Source organism: Peromyscus eremicus, chromosome 12 (genome assembly GCF_949786415.1).
Source record: "Peromyscus eremicus chromosome 12, PerEre_H2_v1, whole genome shotgun sequence".
Lineage (NCBI taxonomy): Eukaryota > Metazoa > Chordata > Mammalia > Rodentia > Cricetidae > Peromyscus > Peromyscus eremicus.
This window is the reverse complement of record NC_081428.1, coordinates 6,931,447-6,951,856: the sequence shown is the minus strand read 5'-3', so window position 1 is coordinate 6,951,856 and position 20,410 is coordinate 6,931,447. Positions and strand designations below refer to the sequence as shown.

The 20,410-nt window shown below is 42.8% G+C and overlaps 1 protein-coding gene across 5 annotated transcripts in view; it reads left to right on the top strand.

Moving 5' to 3' along the window:
- Positions 1–239: 239 nt before the first annotated feature.
- The window catches only part of Son (SON DNA and RNA binding protein), a 34,766-nt gene continuing 14,595 nt past the window's right edge, over positions 240–20,410 (top strand). For 2 of the 5 annotated variants that reach the window (XM_059277603.1, XM_059277604.1), the window contains exons 1-6: positions 255–435; positions 5,137–5,303; positions 8,686–14,643; positions 16,307–16,467; positions 18,370–18,516; positions 18,830–19,018. In XM_059277603.1, coding sequence (XP_059133586.1) covers positions 359–435; positions 5,137–5,303; positions 8,686–14,643; positions 16,307–16,467; positions 18,370–18,516; positions 18,830–19,018 — 6,699 coding nt within the window. In that variant the 5' untranslated portion in view covers positions 255–358. Of the gene's footprint in view, positions 436–5,136; positions 5,304–8,685; positions 14,644–16,306; positions 16,468–16,697; positions 17,529–18,369; positions 18,517–18,829; positions 19,019–19,115; positions 19,916–20,410 lie in introns of those variants that run through there. The other 3 variants (XM_059277606.1, XM_059277605.1, XM_059277607.1) reach the window with 3 other exon arrangements.

Below are 20,410 nucleotides of genomic sequence, written 5' to 3'. Positions count from 1 at the left end.
CTCGCTAGAGAAAGCCTCTTAAAAGTCCCCGCAGGCTGAGGGGACCAGCAGCTGAAGCTGGCACGGTCGTCTCGGGAGCGACTTCTCCTGTAATGGCGCCTGCGTCAAACACTAACATGGCGGACTAGTTCGTGCGCGGCGCAAACGTCAGCACCTCTACCCCAGCGGCTCAGAAACAGCGGAGGAGAGCGGGGCGGTGCTCGCTGATTGGCTCGTGGGTGGAGCGTGCCCGGCCGGACGCGCCCCTACGAGCCAATAAGGAAAGGGATAAAAGGAATTGGCCGCTGCGCCTCCTCCAGAGGCATGCTGGGAGCCTGGAGGACTAGCGAGGAGGAGTTGAGAGAACGGAGCGGACGCCATGGCGGCCGACATCGAGCAGGTTTTTAGGTCTTTCGTGGTCAGTAAATTCCGGGAAATACAACAGGAGCTTTCCAGGTAAACTCTCCCCAGACTTTTCTGCCCCTCGCGGGCTGTTAGGGCCTCGTCTATCCTTTCGTGGCATCTTTGACGGAGACGCCGTCGTTTCTCGGCTCAGGCCCCGCTACGGCCCCGCCTGGGCCTGGGATCCATTTTCCGGGCCATCCCCCCAATCTTCCGTTCGTTCCTTTCGAGAAAGATCGCCCCTCCCGTGGTGTTCGCACACGCCATTTCTTTCTTCGAGTTAAGACGTTCACCTTTCTTTGGTTTGGATACCCCCTACCCTTCAGCTACTCGGAGGCCCAGTGTCCACCAGGGACGGGCCTAGTTCCTTCTCCAGCTCCTCCTCCGCCGCCGCCTTTCCCCTCCCCCTCCCCGCCTCCGCGCATTTCGCCGGCCGGTGTCTATGGCCGGAAAGGGTCTCTAACGGCCGCTTCTTGGGTAATCTTAAAACTTCATTCTTATGGTACGCTTCAGATCGTTTGGCGGCCGGAGTCTGTTTATTAGACTACTCGAGCCCCAGTTAGTGCTCCGTGCTTTAGACCGGATAGCACTCTTTTAACAGTTGTAAACTAAAACATCTCAGTTCAGTATGAGACGCATGATAAAATATTCGACAGAGGGATAGAAGGGGGCTTTGAAAGTAGTGACTGCTTAATTTTATTAAGTAGAAAGTGGACTCTGTGTGTAGATCTGTTATTTTTCTTGCTACCCTGACTTAATGGACAGATTTGAAGAACATCACGCTATTTTTGTCGCTGCTAGTAGACTTAAGAGATTAGCCTTGGTTCCCAAAATTTCAAGTGGAAGAAATTTTCAAAGTTGTTTACTCCGGAAAATAGTGCGGGTTATGTTAAATTGTTTTCTTTTAGTTGTGTGTTTCGTATAAAATGACCATTTCTTTAAAATACAGTAAGAAAGTGTTCTTGAAAAGTAAATATTCCAAGTTGAAAATGTTCTTACAAATGTTGTAAGTTGAGAACAGTAATATGTGAATTAGAAAATCAGCTGATAAGCAGTTGTAAATTATGTGCCTAAATTATATTATTAGCTAGGGTTATTGGTGCAATAATATTTTATTGCTGGAATTTTCGTTTTTTTTTTTTGTTTTGTTTTTTTCAAGATGTAGTTTTTTTCGTTATTTTTTTCCTTTCTTGTGGACAGGCTCCAATATCACTGCGTACAGCCTTGTCATGTAGCTGAAACTGGCCTCCCACTCATCACCTCCTAAGTGATGGGTGGGATCACAAGCTTGAGCTACTACCACGTCCCTAGATTTTTAAAAATTTTATTTATTTATTTATTTATTTTTCCTTTTTAGTTTTTCTGAGACAGGGTTTCTCTGTATAGGTGGCTGTCCTGGAACTCGATCTGTATACCAAGCTGGCCTTGAACGCAGATTCACTTGCCTCTGCCTCCTGAGTGCTGGCATTAAAGATGTGTGCCACCACTGTCCAGCTATTTTTTTTTTTTAAGTAGGACTATATATATCCCCACTATGTTGCCTTTTTAAAAAAAAAAAAAAAAAAAAAACAAAACATTTTGAGGCATTGGCAAGTTTTTTTTTTTTAATTTTTTAAATGAGACAAAACATAAACTAGGGGAATATAATTTTCCTGGAAACCTCTCTCTCTCTTTTTTTTTTTTTTTTTGTTGTTGTTTTTGAGACAGGATTTCTCTGTGTAGCTTTGCACCTTTCATAGAACTCACTCTGTAGCCCAGGCTGGCCTCGAATTCACAGATCTGCCTGGCTCTGCCTCCTGAGTGCGTGCACCACCACTGCCCTGCTCTTTTTGTTGTTTTGAGGCAGGGTCTCACTATGTAGCTCTGGCTGATCTAGAACTCACTATGTAGATCAGGCTGGCTTTGAATTCACAGGAATCTGCTTGCCTCTGTTGGGATTAAAGTCCTGTGCTACCACAGGCACCCTTCTGAAAGTTTAAGTAGTTTCCTTTAATTGTTTAATAATCTTTAAAATACAATTCCTAATTGTATTTACTTGTTTTAATAAGCCCCCCCCCTTTGTTTGTTTGTTTTTGAGACAGGGTTTCTCTATGTAGCCCTGGCTCCTGGCTGTCCTGGACCTCATTATATAGACCAGACTGGCCTCAAAAAATCACAGATCCACCCGCCTCTGCCTCCCAAGGGCTGGGATTAAAGGTCTGTGACCACCCCCTCCAGTGTTTTTATAGCTTTTTATTACAGTATGAGTGATGGCTTTTTCTTGGTTGTTGTTGTAGTAGAAAACTTAGAAACCATAAAAAAAGAAAACAAAATTAACTACTGAAATTAGGTTCTTTCCTCCAATATAAACATATCTTCTCTCTTTTTGGAGGATGGGTTTTGAGACAGGGTTTCTTTGTAACAGCTCTGGCTGCCCTGGAACTTACTCTATAGACCGGGCTGGCCTCGAACTTGGAGATCTACCTGCCCCTGCCTCCAAATTTCTGGGATCAAAGGCATGCATCACCACCAATCAGCCATACGTCTTCTCTTAATGTGATTATACTATGTCCTTTGAAGTCTCAATAATTTCAACATTTTTCATAACTACTTAAATTCCTTTTCAGGACATATTGTTGAATAGCAGAGTGGCTTGAAATTCTAATTGCTTTTCAGTAATTGTAATTAACATCCTGGTAGCTTTAAGAAGAAATTATTGGCTGGTAGTGTTACATACCTTTGATCCCAGCACTTATTTGGGAGGTAGAGGCAGGTGTATCCTTGTGAGTTCAAGGCCAGCCTAGTCTACAGAGCTAGTTCTAGGACAGCTAAGGCTACACAGAGAAACCTTGTCTTGAAAAACCACAAATTTTGGGAGGAGGGATCTTTTTTTTTTAATTTTTTATTTTATTTTATTTTTTTGGTTTTTCGAGACAGGGTTTCTCTGTATGGCTTCGGAGCCTTTCCTGGAACTCACTCTGTAGCCCAGGCTGGTCTTGAATTCATAGAGATCCACCTGGCTCTGCCTCCCGGGTGCTGGGATTAAAGGTGTACGCCACCACCGCCTGGCGGGAGGGGTCTTTTTTGATAGATCTGCCTTCCTCTGCCTCACAATGGCCGAGTTGTCTCCATGCCCAGCTCCTCAATCCTTGTGCTCAGGAGGCAGAGTCAGAAAGATCCCTATGAGTTGGTCTAAAGTAGTGAGTTCTAGGCCAGACAGAATAGAGAGACCTGTCTCAAAACCCAAACAAAAAACCCAGGGTATGTATGTATAAATGCTTAGAAAAAGTGTAAAACAATTGTTTTATGAAGTCTGCAAAGAGCATTACAACAAACAGCATGCTATAGGGCACTATAGGTCTAAAACTTTTTTTTGATTTGCCACTCCAGCGTGCTATTTCCCCCCCATTTGCTTATGTACTCATTAGTATAGATGGTGAGACTAACGTGTAGATGACTAAAATACACAATTTATTGTGTACAGATACATTTCTTCCATTTATAGAAACAATAATAATCCTGATTGTAGAATTTTGTTAAGATTGCATGATTTTTAAAAAATATGTGGCAGGCCAGATGTACATGCTGTCAGCCCCAGCAGTTAGAGCTGGGCAGATTTCATTGAGTTCAAGACCAGCCAGGGCTACATAGTGAGAACTTTGTCTTAAAAACAAAACAAAATAACAAAAAGTGGCCCTAGTCAGTATTTATAAATGTTATTTATTAGAAAACCAATCATTCCTCACTAAAGTGTTTTTGTTTCTCCAATGAAATTGTTAGGTAGTAGTTTTATGTATATTCAGTTAGTAAAATTCTAGTTGAAACTGAATGAGTTAAATTTTTTTGCTCCAGGAAAAGGCGCAAAGCTACACAGAGAAACCCTGTCTCGAAAAACCAAAAAAAAAAAAAAAAAAAAAAAATTTTTTTTGCAAGTGTACACAAAAATAGTAAAATGTTTACATGAGTGACCTTATTTTATCTACAGTAACATTCTTTGGTCCTGTGATCTGAAAATAGGTTAAGCCATTTACCTTTTTACTATTAGTATAAACTAGTTCTGTGTGAATTTCTTGAATTACAGAAATTGTTTAGGTGCAGAATTTTTAATAGGTGTAAATTACTGGATACTATTTCCTTTTTAAATTCAAAGACATTTCACTCAAAGTCTGAACCTGATGAAAGGCTACAAGTAACCTTTTACCCAGTGTCTGCCTTGACTGGTTGTTAACAGTGTACAGGGGTGACTTTATTGTGGCTACACTTTCTACCATAATGTTGGGTCATCTATTTTTCTTTGTGTATTGGCTCATTAATACTTAGGTAACTGAAAGCTTTAAGTTAGTGTTTTGTTTTGTTTTTTTAATTTATTTAATTTTATTTTATGTGCATTGCTGTGAAGGTGTCAGATCTGGAACTGGAGTTATAGATAGTTATGAGTTGTCATGTGGGTGCTGGGAATTGAACCTGGGTCCTCTAGAATAGCAGCCAGTGCTCTTAACCACTGAGACATCTCGATAGCCCATTAGTTTATTTTAAAACTTAGAAATATGCTTTTAAGGACTTTTCTCTATCACAGTTCTGAAAACTTTGTGTAAAAGTAAAAGCCTTCCATCTGAGTATATAATGTTAAGAATTATTAATGGCAAACATATGAACTAGAAAATTGTGAGTTGTATGGGCAATATAATATAATGTAAGATTATGTTAACTAGGTTGTTAATGTTGAATCATGGTGTGATAAAAGTATTCATGAAGATTAAATTTTCTCTTGTGAAGCGGAAGGAGTGAAGGCCAGCTGAATGGGGAAACAAACACACCTATTGAAGGAAGCCAGGCAGGTGACACAGCCGCCTCTTCTCGAAGTCTCCCAAATGAAGAGATCGTGCAGAAGATAGAGGAAGTCCTTTCTGGGGTCCTAGACACAGAACTGCGATACAAGCCAGGTACGTCGAGGGTAACTTTAGAAGCCTAAAAAGTTGCTAATGTTGATAGCACTGTTTCTAAGTTAATCTGTTTGTTTGTTTGTTTGTTTTTCAAGACAGGGTTTCTCTGTGTAGCCTTGGACCCTGTCCTGGAACTCTGTAAACCAGGCTGGCCTCGAACTCAGAGATCCACCCGCCTCTGCCTCCCAAGGGCTGAGATTAAAGGCCTATGCCATCATGCCTGGCTCGGTTAATCTTTTTTTTTTTTTTTTTTTTTTTTTTTTTTTTTTTTTTTTGGTTTTTCGAGACAGGGTTTCTCTGTGTAGCTTTGCGCCTTTCCTGGAACTCACTTGGTAGCCCAGGCTGGCCTTGAACTCACAGAGATCCGCCTGGCTCTGCCTCCCGAGTGCTGGGATTAAAGGCGTGCGCCACCACCGCCCGGCCGTTTTTTTTTTTTATAGTGTCTTGAGCTCCTCCTTTGAAAATAGTTATATTCAAACATGGGCATTGGAGCACTTTCTTGACTTACTGGTAAAATAAGATTTTTTAATCTATTTAGTTCAGTTTTGTTGTGACTAAAATGGCAGGATTTTTCTATATGTGTCTTCCTTGAGGGATTGTATTAATAACAGCTCTTTTTAAGATATGTTTCGGTATCTTTTTTTTCTCCTAATTTTTATTTTGCATATATGAATGTGTTTGGGTATATGGAAATGTAGGTTGTGTGTGCCTGGTACCTGAGGAAGGCAAGAGGAGGGTATTGGATCCTATGGATTGTAGTTCAGAGAGTTGTGAGCCACCAAGTGGGTGTTGAGAACTGACCAGGTTCCTTTGCAAGAGCAGTACAATCTCTTAAGCACATTGTTCTAGCCCCTAAGTATCAATTTGGTAAGGTGCAATATCCTAAACTAAATCTTTAGTGGTTTTTAAGACACCTTAGATTTTGTTTTAAATCTGATGCTTAGAAGTTGACTTGTGCTAGGTCATGGTGGCACACACCTTTAATCTCAGCACTCTGGAGGCAGAGACAGGTGAATCTCTCTGAGTTCAAGGCCAGCCTGGTCTACAGAACAATTTCCAGGACAGCCAAGGATACACAGAGAAACCATGTCTCAAAAACCAAAACAAGGGCTGGAGAGATGGCTCAGAGGTTAAGAGCACTGACTGCTCTTCCAGAGGTCCTGAGTTCAATTCCCAGCAACCACATGGTGGCTCACAACCGTCTGTAATGAGATCTGGTGCCCTCTTCTGGCCTGCAGGGACACATGCGGGCAGAATACTGTATACATAATAAATAAATAAATCTTTAAAAAAAAAAAAAAGAACAGTAAGTGCTTTTTAAAAAAAAAAAACCAAAACAAAACAAAAAAAGTTGTTGACTTGTTTGTACAAAGCAAGTTGAAGCAGTCATTGCATAGTATTTCCTCCTTTTTGGAATTGATTAAATAATGGGTGCTTACAAATGACTTGGTTCAATTCCCAGCACCCATATGGCAGCTCACAACTGTCTGTAATTCCAGGATCCAACACCCTCACACAGATATACATATAGGCAAAACCCAATAAGAGAAATAATTTTAAAAAAATGAAGAGTTTGTGATTAACCACAAAAATAAATTATTACTTGTAGGAATTAGGTGTGTGGTACGGTCCTTTCTGATAAGCCATGGCTTAAAGTAACAGCTAGTCTTGCTTAGATCATGGCTCTGGCATTCTTGTTTAGGTATAAGCTACCATTTTATCCTGTGAAATAAGCAATAGAAAATGATTCATTTTCTTCTGATACAATGTTTAGTGTTGGTAATTTTTTCTTCAATAGTAGGAATCCCTGGTATAGTTGACTAGCATTTCCTTAAGGTTTGTCAATTTTTAAAAAAAACTTAATTACATGTGTGTGAATATGTGCAGGTGTCTGTGGGAACCAGAAGAAAGTGTCAGATCTCCTGTGATCTGCCTGATGTGGGTGTTGGGAACTGAACTCAGGTCCTTTGGAAGAGCAGCCAGTGCTCTTAACCACTGAGCCATTTCTCCAGCCCCAGGATTATCAAATTTTAAGCCGAGCGAGTGACATATCACTTCCTGTGTAAATGAGGGCTAATGAAATATTAGTAGAAATTATTTAAATGAGACTTTTTTTTTATCTTTGGACATTAATCGTGTAATGGGAGTTGTTTTCTTTTAATAGAAATTGAAACAAAATATGAAGTAAATTCATTGACATAATTTTTTTTTTTTTTTTTTTTTGGTTTTTCTTTTTTTTGGTTTTTCGAGACAGGGTTTCTCTGTGTAGCTTTGTGCCTCTCCTGGAACTCACTTGGTAGCCCAGGCTGGCCTCGAACTCACAGAGATCTGCCTGGCTCTGCCTCCCGAGTGCTGGGATTAAAGGCGTGCACCACCACCGCCCGGCTCATTGACATAATTTTAAAAAACTTGCTATAATTTGAGAACAAAGGTTGGGGGGGGGCTCCTTTTTTTGAGACAAGGCCTCACTTTATAATTCTGACTGGCCTGGAATTTTGTAAACCAAGCTGGCCTTGAACTCACCGAGACCTGCCAGCTTCTGCCTACAGGATGCTGGGATTAAAGGCATGTGCCATCATACCCAGCCGAAGAAAAGAATGATTTTCAAAATATTGTGTGTTTTTGTGCCCACATGTGAGTGGGTAGCTATCCATGCATACATGTGTAAACAGCCATGTGTATGTGGACTGCCTTATTTGTGGAAGTCAGAGGTAATTTGTGGAGTTGGTTTTCTTCTATCATATTGGTGATTGAATTTAGATCATCAGGTTTGGCTACAAGTGTCTTTATACACTGAGCTATCTCATTGACCTTGAGGAAAAAAATAACTTTAGATTTTAGTGAAACACTCCCATGCCCCCCTACTGTCACTAGGGGTAAAAATTGAAGCTAAGTCTCTATACATGTTAAGCAAACACTCTGACCTTGAGCTATATCTTACCTTAAAACATAATTCAAAGCTGGGCGGAGGTGGTGCATGCCTTTAATCCCAGCACTCGGGAGGCAGAGCCAGGCGGATCTCTGTGAGTTCGAGGCCAGCCTGGGCTACCAAGTGAGTTCCAGAGAGGCGCAAAGCTACACAGAGAAACCCTGTCTCGAAAAACCAAAAAAAAAAAAAAAAAAAAAAAACCAAAAAACATAATTCATTTAGTTCTAAATAGGTTTTTGTGTTAGACCAAGAATTTGTTTTCATGATTTTAGTTTTATAAATCCTGGAGAAATGGCAGCCTTCAGGCTTACTGGTTAATAGACAATAGATTATTTTGTAACTTTTATTTGCAGTAAGATTAATTATACAATGACTTCTACGTGTAAATGAAACAAGTGGCAATTTGTGTGAATCTACTTTGGGGAATAGCTGACAAGTTTTCATTACTTTCAGACTTGAAGGAGGCCTCCAGAAAAAGTAGATGTGTGTCTGTACAAACAGATCCTACTGATGAAGTTCCCACCAAAAAGTCAAAGAAGCATAAAAAGCACAAAAACAAAAAGAAGAAAAAGAAGAAAGAAAAGGAAAAAAAATATAAAAGGCAACCAGAAGAACCTGAGTCCAAGTTGAAATCTCATCACGATGGGAGTGTTGATCTAGAATCTGATTCCTTTTTAAAGTTTGATTCTGAATCTTCAGTGATGGCACTGGAACATCCTGTAAGAGCATTTGGCTTTTCTGAGGCCAGTGAAACCCCTCTAGTGCTGGAACCTCCAGTAGGATCGGTGGAGGTTCAGGAGTCACATATGTTAGAGACTCGGAAGCCTGCCACCCAGCCTGCAGAACTGTGTTTTGGATCTGCATCAGTCATCTCAGAGCAGTCTGAGCAGCCCGTGTCAGTAATGATGGAACCGTCACCGACCAAGATTCTGGATTCCTTTGCAGCAGCAGCAGCAGCAGCGCTGAAGTCACCTGAGCCCGTTGTAACAATGTCAGTGGAGTATCAGAAGTCTGTGCTGAAGTCTGTGGAGACTGCGGCTCCAGAGCTATCAAAGACCACGCCGGTAGAGCTTCCCGTAGCAAACGTGCTTGAGCCATCAGAAACCCTCATGATAGTATCAGAGACACCTACTGAGGTGCACCCTGAACCAAGCCCATCAACAATGGATTTTCCAGAGTCATCTACAACTGATGCACTAAGATTGCCAGAGCAGCCTGCAGAAGCACCATCGGAGATCGCAGATTCATCCTTGACAAGACCTCAGGAGTCACTGGAGCTGCCCAAGAGCACAGCGGTGGAGCTGCAGGAGTCGTCGGTGGCCTCAGCCCTGGAGTTGCCGGGGCCACCTGCGACCTCCATGCTGGAGTTGCAGGGGCCCCCTGTGACTCCAGTGCTGGAGTTGCCTGGGCCCTCTGCCGCCCCAGTGCCAGAGTTGTCAGGGCCCCTTTCTACCCCAGTGCCTGAGTTGCCAGGGCCCCCTGCCACAGTAGTGCCTGAGTTGCCGGGGCCCTCTGTGACACCAGTGCCACCATTGTTGCAGGAATTGCCAGGGCCTCCAGCGCCATCCGTGGGGTTGGAGCCACCACAGGAGGTACCAGAGCCACCTGTGATGGCACAGGAGTTGCCAGGGGTGCCTGCAGTTTCAGCGGCAATAGAATTGACAGGGCAACCTGCAGTAACAGTAGCAATGGAGTTGACCGAACAACCTGTGACGACGACAGAGTTCGAGCAGCCTGTGGCGATGACGACGGTGGAACATCCTGGGCATCCTGAGGTGACAACAGCAACAGGGTTGCTGGGGCAGCCGGAGGCAGCGATGGTGCTGGAGTTGCCAGGCCAGCCAGTGGCAACCACAGCTCTGGAGTTGTCTGGGCAGCCTTCAGTGACTGGGGTGTCAGAGTTGTCAGGGCTGCCTTCGGCAACTGGGGCACTGGAGTTGTCAGGGCAGCCTGTGGCAACTGGGGCACTGGAGTTGCCTGGGCAGCTTATGGCAACTGGGGCACTGGAGTTCTCGGGGCAGTCTGGGGCAGCTGGAGCACTGGAGCTTTTGGGGCAGCCCCTGGCAACAGGGGTGCTGGAGTTACCAGGGCAGCCTGGGGCGCCAGAGTTGCCTGGGCAGCCCGTGGCAACTGTGGCGCTGGAGATCTCTGTTCAGTCCGTGGTGACAACATCGGAGCTGTCAACGATGACCGTGTCGCAGTCTCTGGAGGTGCCCTCGACGACAGCGCTGGAATCCTATAATACGGTAGCACAGGAGCTGCCTACTACATTGGTGGGGGAGACTTCCGTAACAGTAGGAGTGGATCCCTTGATGGCCCAAGAATCCCATATGTTAGCTTCTAACACCATGGAGACCCATATGTTAGCATCCAACACCATGGACTCCCAAATGCTAGCATCCAACACTATGGATTCTCAGATGCTAGCATCCAATACCATGGATTCCCAGATGTTAGCGTCTAGCACCATGGACTCCCAGATGTTAGCCTCTAGCACTATGGACTCCCAGATGTTAGCAACTAGTTCCATGGACTCCCAGATGTTAGCAACCAGTTCCATGGACTCCCAAATGTTAGCAACCAGCTCCATGGACTCCCAGATGTTAGCAACCAGCTCTATGGACTCCCAGATGTTAGCAACCAGCAGTATGGACTCCCAGATGTTAGCAACCAGCAGTATGGACTCCCAGATGTTAGCAACCAGCAGTATGGACTCCCAGATGTTAGCAACCAGCAGTATGGACTCCCAGATGTTAGCAACCAGTTCCATGGATTCCCAGATGTTAGCATCTGGTGCTATGGATTCTCAAATGCTAGCTTCTGGCACCATGGATGCTCAGATGTTAGCATCTGGTACTATGGATGCCCAAATGTTAGCATCTAGTACCCAAGATTCTTCTATGATGGGTTCAAAATCTCCTGATCCTTATAGGTTAGCTCAGGATCCTTACAGATTAGCTCAGGATCCCTATAGGTTGGGTCATGACCCCTATAGGTTAGGCCATGATGCTTATAGGTTAGGACAGGACCCTTATAGATTAGGCCATGATCCCTACAGACTAACTCCTGATCCCTATAGGATGTCACCCAGACCCTACAGAATAGCACCCAGGTCCTATAGAATAGCACCTAGGCCATACAGGTTAGCACCTAGACCCTTGATGTTAGCATCTAGACGTTCTATGATGATGTCCTATGCTGCAGAACGTTCCATGATGTCATCTTATGAGCGCTCTATGATGTCTTATGAACGCTCTATGATGTCTCCTATGGCTGAGCGCTCTATGATGTCAGCCTATGAGCGCTCTATGATGTCAGCTTACGAGCGCTCCATGATGTCACCTATGGCTGAGCGTTCTATGATGTCAGCTTATGAACGCTCTATGATGTCAGCTTACGAGCGCTCCATGATGTCCCCTATGGCTGATCGATCTATGATGTCCATGGGTGCCGACCGGTCTATGATGTCATCGTACTCTGCAGCTGACCGATCTATGATGTCATCGTACTCTGCAGCTGACCGATCTATGATGTCATCTTACACTGATCGATCAATGATGTCTATGGCAGCTGATTCTTATACTGATTCTTACACTGATTCCTATACGGAGGCATATATGGTGCCTCCTTTGCCTCCTGAAGAGCCCCCAACAATGCCACCATTGCCACCTGAGGAACCACCAATGACACCACCATTGCCTCCTGAGGAACCACCAGAGGGTTCAGCATTATCTACCGAGCAATCAGTATTAACAGCTGACAATGCTTGGCCTACAGAGGTGACATTACCTACTGAAGAATCTGTAGCACAGCCTGAGCCTCCTGTGAGTCAAAGTGAGATTTCAGAGCCTTTGGCAGTACCTGCTAGTTATTCAGTGTCAGAATCAGAGACTTCAATGTTAGCATCAGAGGCTGTTATGACTGTTGCAGAACCTGCACAAGAGCCAGAGTCTTCAGTTCTGTCAGCACCAGTTGAGTCTGCTATAGTAGCAGAACATGAAATGGTTACAGAGAGACCAGTGACTTACATGGTTTCTGAGGCTACCATGTCAGCTGAACCTGCTGTGTTATCAGAGCCTTCTATGTCGGAGACATCAGAAACATATGATTCCATGAGGCCATCAGGACATGCTATATCGGAGGTATCTGCGTCCCTCCTGGAGCCAGCAGTGACTATTTCACAGCCAGCAGAGAGCAGTCTGGAGCTGCCGTCCATGGCTGGCCCTGCACCTCCCGCTATGACTACCCCAGAATCTCCTGCTGTTGCCGTCCCAGAACTTCCTACTGGGGCTGACCCAGAACCTCCCATTATGGTTGTTCCAGAAACCCCCACTGTGGCTGTTCCAGAACTTCCTGCTGTGGCTGCCCCAGAGCCTCCTGCTATGACTACTACAGAGCTTTCCTCCATGCCTGTCTCAGAACCTCCTGTGGCTGTCCCGGAGCTCCCAGCTTTGGCTGACCCAGAGCATGCTACAACTGCAGGGTCAGGTGTTTCTTCCCTGGAGCCTTCTGTGCCAGTCTTGGAACCAGCAGTATCAGTCCTTCAACCTGTTACGGTTGTTTCAGAACCATGTGTTCCTGTCCAGGAACCTACTGTGGCAATTTCAGAACCTGCTGTCACAGTTTTTGAGCATACTCAAATAATATCACCTGAGATGGCTTTAGAGCCTTCACCAGCAGTAGTGGAGTCCAGTGTTCTGTCATCACATGTAATGAAAGGAGTGAATTTACTTTCTGGTGATCCAAGTCTTGGTCCAGAGCTTGGCGTGCAGGAGATTCTGTTGCATCCAGGTGAAGAGCCACATGATGGAGGACACTTGAAAAGTGACTTGTATGAAAATGAATATGATAGAAATGCAGAACTTGCTATAAACAGTCATTTCATTGCTAAAGATGTGGAGCATAATACAGTGTGTGCTGCTGCCATTGGTCCTGTTGGTGAAACAAGTGAAGAGAAAGTTTTACCCGTCATCGAGACAAAGGAAGTCACAGAATTGGATACCTGTCCTGCTGTTAGTGAAGCTGATGTAGGAAGAAGTCTGTCTTCCCAACTTGCCTTGGAACCAGATACAGTGGGAACTAGTAAGGGGTTGGAATTTGTCACAGCGTCTGTTCCCAGTTTAGATAGTAAATATGATGTTGAAATATCTTTAACTTCTCAAGATACCGAACATGACATGGTGATTTCCACCAGCCCCAGTGGTGGCAGTGAAGCTGACATAGAGGGACCTTTGCCTGCTAAAGACATTCACCTTGATTTACCATCTACAAATCTTGTTTGTAAGGATACAGAAGACTCATTACCTATAAAAGAGAGTGACCAGACAGTAGCAGTTGCTCTTAGCCCTAAAGAAAGCAGTGAAGATAAAGAAGTACCTCTTCCCAATAAAGAAACAGTTCCTGATTCAGTATATCCTGCCAGCATTGATGAGATTAATGAAGCTGACTTAGTGAGACCATTACTTCCTAAGGACATGGAACGTCTTACAAGCCTTAGAGCTGGCATTGAAGGACCTTTACTTGCAAGTGAAGTTGAACGGGACAAATTGGCTGCCAGTCCAGTTGTAATTAGTATACCAGAAAGAGCTTCAGAGTCTTCTTCAGAGGAAAAGGATGATTATGAAATTTTTGTGAAAGTTAAGGACACACATGAAAAAAGCAAGAAAAATAAAAACCGTGACAAAGGTGAAAAAGAGAAGAAAAGGGACTCTTCATTAAGGTCTCGGAGTAAGCGTTCCAAGTCTTCTGAACATAAGTCACGCAAGCGTACCAGTGAGTCTCGTTCTAGAGCAAGGAAGAGGTCATCTAAGTCCAAGTCTCATCGTTCTCAGACACGTTCACGGTCACGTTCAAGACGCAGGAGAAGGAGTAGCAGATCAAGATCTAAGTCTAGAGGAAGACGGTCTGTATCAAAAGAGAAGCGCAAAAGATCTCCAAAGCACAGATCCAAGTCCAGAGAAAGGAAGAGGAAAAGATCAAGCTCCCGGGACAACCGGAAAACAGTTCGAGCTCGGAGTCGAACTCCAAGTCGGCGGAGTAGGAGTCACACTCCTAGTCGGCGGAGAAGGTCTAGATCTGTTGGTAGAAGGAGGAGTTTCAGCATTTCCCCAAGCCGAAGGAGCCGCACCCCCAGCCGCAGGAGCCGAACCCCCAGCCGCAGGAGCCGAACCCCCAGCCGCAGGAGCCGCACCCCCAGCCGCAGGAGCCGAACCCCCAGCCGCAGGAGCCGAACCCCCAGCCGCAGGAGAAGATCAAGATCTGTGGTAAGAAGACGAAGCTTCAGTATATCGCCAGTCAGATTAAGGCGATCAAGAACACCTTTGAGAAGAAGGTTTAGTAGATCTCCCATTCGTCGTAAAAGATCCAGGTCTTCTGAAAGAGGCAGATCACCCAAACGTCTAACAGATTTGGGTGAGTCATGTTTTACATTGTAATAGAGTATCAGTTAAGCTTGATTTCTGATGATCTTGAGTCAAATGGAGTATTTTTGGTTGTTGGTTTAGATATCATCAATTGTGTTTAGAAAATGAAGGGGAAGTGAGTATACTGGAAAGGTTAAAAAGATACGCTATGAGGAGTCTGCAGAGCCTTGATGTGTCTGCACTTGTTATTTCACCCTAATTTAAAAAGTTGTAGCTGGAGAAGCCTTGTACATATTTCAACACATGGCTTTTGCAAATAAGCAGAATTTGAAAATTTCTCATTTAGTAGTGGTTTTCTTTGTTTGGCTTTTTTTTTGAGATAGGGTCTTAGTCTGTAGTTCATATTGGCATGGAATTTCCCATGTAGGCAGCCCAAAGTGGCTGTGTTCTTTCCTCAGGCTCTTGTTTGCTGGGATTACAGGCTGAGCCACCATGCCAGACTTTAGCTTTCATATCTTAAAATGGTAAGCTGGGATTGTTAAATGGGAAGGTTATTCTGAGTAATATGATTGGTTATTGAAATTAGGAAATTTTATATCTGAGAGTGAACTGGATGAATGGTGCAACTTATTTAACGAAGTGGTAATCATTAATTAAGAATCTGACTTTTACTTTAAAAGTAAATGTTTTCTAGCCGGACAGTGGTGGCATACACCTTTAATCCCTGCACTCGGGTGGCAGAGGCAAGCAGATCTCTTGATTTTGAGGCCATCCTGGTCTATAGAGTGAGTTCCAGGACAGCCAGAGATACCCAGAAAAACCAAAAAAAAAAAAAAAAAAAAAAAAAAACTCTTTCTTATTAAAACTTTAAGTATGATTACCTGGCGGGTAATTTTTTGGATAGCGCAGTCTTTAAAGAAAAAGACAAGACAGCAGAATTTGTATTCAGTTTGAGAAGAGTTTTCTGATGTCTCTTTTTCTCAGAACTGAGGAACAAGTAATAACTCTCAGTGATTGTAAGTTAGTGAAGGAAGCTGCTAGAATGTACTCCTTTTTCCAAAGGACAAAACTTAGAGTGTGGTGATTGGCTTAGTACTAATGGTGTAGGGGCACATTTGCACAGTGGAGAGGAGTGTTAGACCTTACTCAGTTTAAGGCTTCGTGAAAGAGATGGCACTTGAGGCTTAATAAGGGATTAAGTTGTTGTCAGATTTGTCAGAGGAGGGTGGGGAAGGTGTGGCTGGCGGGGACTAACTTTGTAGCCCACTATGTAGCTGAGGTTGACCTGAACGTCTGGTACTACTGCCTCTACCTCCCAAGTGCTTGGGATTGCAGTTTTCTGTAATACTGGGCTTTGAGCATGCTTGTGCATGCTCACTAAGCATTCTTAACTAAGCTGCATCCCTAGCACGAAATGAGAATGGTTATGTATGGTCATACTAGTTTTAGGAAATAATGTTGCTTTTGGCAAACTTGTGCCTTATAATTTGTGGCTAGGTGATCATCATAGACTCATAGTAAGCTATTGTGTGTAGCATTTGAATTGGAAACAAAGAATAGTGTTAATTGTTGAAAAGGGCCCATCTACCTTGTTCCTGGCTGTAACTTAGGGCAGAATTCTGATGCCTTTAATTTTACTGTTTATGATACTTGAATAGAACAAAAATGTGTAGCGTTTAGGAAAACTGCTTCTTGTATTTTTCCTCTTACAGATAAGGCTCAATTACTTGAAATAGCCAAAGCTAATGCAGCTGCCATGTGTGCTAAGGCTGGTGTTCCTTTACCACCAAACCTAAAGCCTGCACCTCCACCTACAATAGAAGAGAAAGTTGCTAAAAAGTCTGGAGGAGCTACCATAGAAGAACTAACTGAGGTAAGCTAGACAGACTTTGTTTTCATTCTTAAATGGATTATTCCATGGATGTTGACTATGGAGCGTGCCAAAACCTGAATTGTGGGCTGAACTGATAATGGCTGGCACCGAGTGCCCAAAACCCGAAATACAGATGTGGCAGCGGCAGAAGCTCTGTTTAGCAGGCCATTATCCGGGATGGCTAAGCTCCGCTAGCTAAAAAGTTACTTCCCATTACTTTTGCTTTCCAGTTTTAGAAGCCAAACTGACTGAGGAGTGGAACGGTTCGTTTGAATGGAGGAGGTGTTGAGTGAGCAACACGCAGAAGCTCGCCTACAGTTTCGTTTCCATTCACGACGTGTTCACTGATCGCCAAGAGTGTACTGCATATACGCAAAGACACAGACAATCTTCAGAAATGATCTTTTGCCACCGGAGCTTGGAAATTAATGAGAATAGCTGGCCATTGCCTGAAAGGAACTTCTTTCGCATCAACATTTCGGGTTTTGGCTGTTTGGTACCAGCCATTGGCGATAATGGCCGGCCATTATCAGTTCTTCCTGCGGTTCGGGTTTTGGCAGTAACATATTTTAAATATACTTATTTTTGTTTTTAAAAAAATTGATCTTTTGAAATTAAGGCTTTTTTGGGGAAGCTTTGTTTTACTTTAATATTTTTTGTGTGTGTGTGGGGGGAAGACGCTGAAATATTGCTGCTAGGATCCAGAAATAACACACTGTTTCATATACTGAAACTTGTTATTGGCTAGCCTTATGCCAGCCTGCCACTGTCAACATATTCTGTTCCCATTGGTTACATGCTTGATACACTCTTGTGTTTTTGGCTAATTGAGCTTTTTAATTCTATTGTAATATTTTCAATTGATAATAGATGTGACAAATTCTGCTTGTATAGACAGGTCTACTAAAATTTACTCTTAACCTTTTTTATAAATGGAACCTGTTCCTTTGCTTCTGAGGAAGGGATTGACTTTCTATGTCGGACTGCATCAATTGCACCCTCTCCATCATGCCTTATTTTCCATTCTTAAGTTACAGTTCTGAAATAAATTTTAAAAAACATTTATGGAGAGACATGTTACTATTTACCCTGCTGCAAATGTTTAAAATCTTTTACCATACATTTGGGGATTATAAAGTTTCTTGTTTCCTCGCTTAGATTCATTATAGTATGAATTATAACTTAAAAAGACCTAGCAAAAAGCCTCTTGCTTCCTTACCAAATGCAAGCTCTTTATCTAAAACTCTGAACGCTTACCTAAAACTCTGAACACTTAGCGTTCTCCTGTGGTTTGCCTCATCTTCAGCACTCTTGTCCTGTCTGACAAGTCTCTCCTGACCAAGATGACTTTCCTTGCCTTCCCATTTCCTCTTCTTTACTATGGAAATTGCGCTTAGAACTCTGGAAGGAATATTCTTTGATTCTCAAACCCTGCCTGAATATTCTCTCTTAAGCCTTTGTTCTCTTAGCACTTATGTACCCTGTTTGTATTATATCAGTTTGTACTTGTTATTGTGTTGCCTCTGTACAAAGGTTTCAATTACTTCTTGTATATGTACCCTTGTCTCGTATTAGATTGTAAGCTCCTTTGGAGCAGGGACCATGTCTTTACCTTTTTTTTCTTTCTTTTTTCTTCTCTTTTTCTTCCTTCTTGGTTTTTTTTTTTTTTTTTTTTAATTTTTCCCAAGACAGTGCCCAGTACAGTGCTCTGCACATAGTAGGTGCTCAATAAATGTTGTTGACTGACTGAGCAGCCAGTGTGTGTTTAAATAGTCTATCTAGTAAGCTATATAGTTCTATAAGTTGTTGATTATTTGAAATTGATCTTATGTGAGTCTTTTTAAAAAATTACATGCTGTTTGTGTAAACCTTATTCATCTTTTGTTTGTTTTTACTTTAAAGAAATGCAAACAGATTGCACAGAGTAAAGAAGATGATGATGTAATAGTGAATAAACCTCATGTTTCGGATGAAGAGGAAGAAGAACCTCCTTTTTATCATCATCCCTTTAAACTCAGTGAACCCAAGCCCATTTTTTTCAATCTGAATGTGAGTATTAGAAAAGTGCTTCCAGACTGATGAAACCCTTGTGGAGTTTAGTATACTGAGTACTATATATACCAAATAGTATAAATATTAATATATAAATATTGTGATGAGTATTGACAACATTTCCTCTAAAAGTAGGGCTGGGAATGTGGCTCTGTGGTAGTGTGGGTGCTTAGGATGTGTGAGGCTCTAAGTTCAGTTCCTGGCACTGCAGAAAAATGAAAGTCAACATTTCCTTTAGATTTTATTGAAGTTCTTTAGAAACATTTATGGTGTCTGCTGTAATGGATTCTAATTAAATACTGCATTTTAGATTGCTGCAGCAAAGCCAACTCCACCAAAGAGCCAAGTAACGTTAACAAAGGAATTTCCTGTGTCATCTGGATCTCAGCATCGGAAAAAAGAAGCCGATAGTGTTTATGGAGAGTGGGTTCCTGTAGAGAAAAACGGTGAAGAAAACAAAGATGATGATAATGTGTTCAGCAGCAGCTTGCCCTCAGAGGTAAGTAGTAGGAATATTACCTGTTTGTTTTTATATCTGAATCTTCCATTTTATTGTTATTTTATATCTGATTCGGATTCTGTTTCACTCTTCTTAGGGCCGGGTTAAACGGCAGGGCCGGGTTAAACGACAGATGAAACAACCCGCAGCTTCTCATTTGACAGTAACTCGATGCAATTCACTTTGTGGAACGAAGCCACAAAGTGAAAAGCATCGAATTGCAGAGAAAAGTGTTATCACATCCCTACCCAACATTGGGCCCTCCATGCACTTGTGGGAAGGTAGCCCAAGGTACAACTATTTAGCTTCCCGTTTTGCTTCAAGGCTCTATAGCTCTAGATTTTGGTGGTAGCAAGTATATTGGATGGAGGGATTGAGGGGAGAGAAGGCAGATCCTCAGGTTCAACACAAGAACTGGATTGAAAGTCGTTGTAGGCTGATGTGAACATCTTGGGTACATAGCCCATTGCCCTTAAGTGATTGTTTCTTACTGTTTCTCTGGGTTTTCAGATAGCCTTTGATTTCAGTAACTTTCCCTTCCTTGTGCTACCTTAGCCCTTTTGAATTCTTGTGTTTAACCTAGTGTTCAGCCTTGGTTCTCCATTCCCTTCTCCTTCCCCTCTTTGCTACTATTAAAAGTTGGAGGAGTGGAATTTATACATTGAAATTTCTCAAGGCAATAGTTGTATCTTGTCAAAATGACGCAGTAACAATGCCAAATGTCAAAACAACCCCATTAAAATGCCGCCTGATTAAGTACTGTGCTGCTAAATACAGTGCACATGAGAACAGCAAAACTGTATATATATGTAAATATATATATATCTGTATCTTTGTATGTATCTCTGTATCTGTATCTTTGCTGTGTCTTTTAATAAACAGTTTACTTTTATTTAACTTGTTGTGCAAAATCACGCTTGGGGATCTGGGAGGGCGGAGACTTGACTAGGGGAGGGGGGAGTTAGAGACTAACAGTCGTCACCTTGACATTCATCCAAGGATTGGACTTAGATACCGCATGCCCTTATGGACTCCTTTTTCTTGCAGTTCTGGGATATGTAGGTCTGAGAGACCTCTACTCTTCACTCGAGGTTCCCTACATTGGCCATAAACATTTTCCAGTAGACACTTCCAATTCTACAAATAAATCTTGTTTATAGTCAAAGTAAACAGAACTCAAATCAGAACTTTTCATGCAGTACTTTTCCCCAGAGATATTCACAGGCGACATTTTCACTGTGTTTTTTTGACCTGCGGCATTTTGAATGGGAACAGTTCTATATAGTAATGCTGATGAACGTAACTGGCCAGTGCAGCTAACCTATTTACAGTTAAAGGGGATGGTCTGTATTCACATGGAGTTCAACAACTGAAGCAAATCAAACCATCACC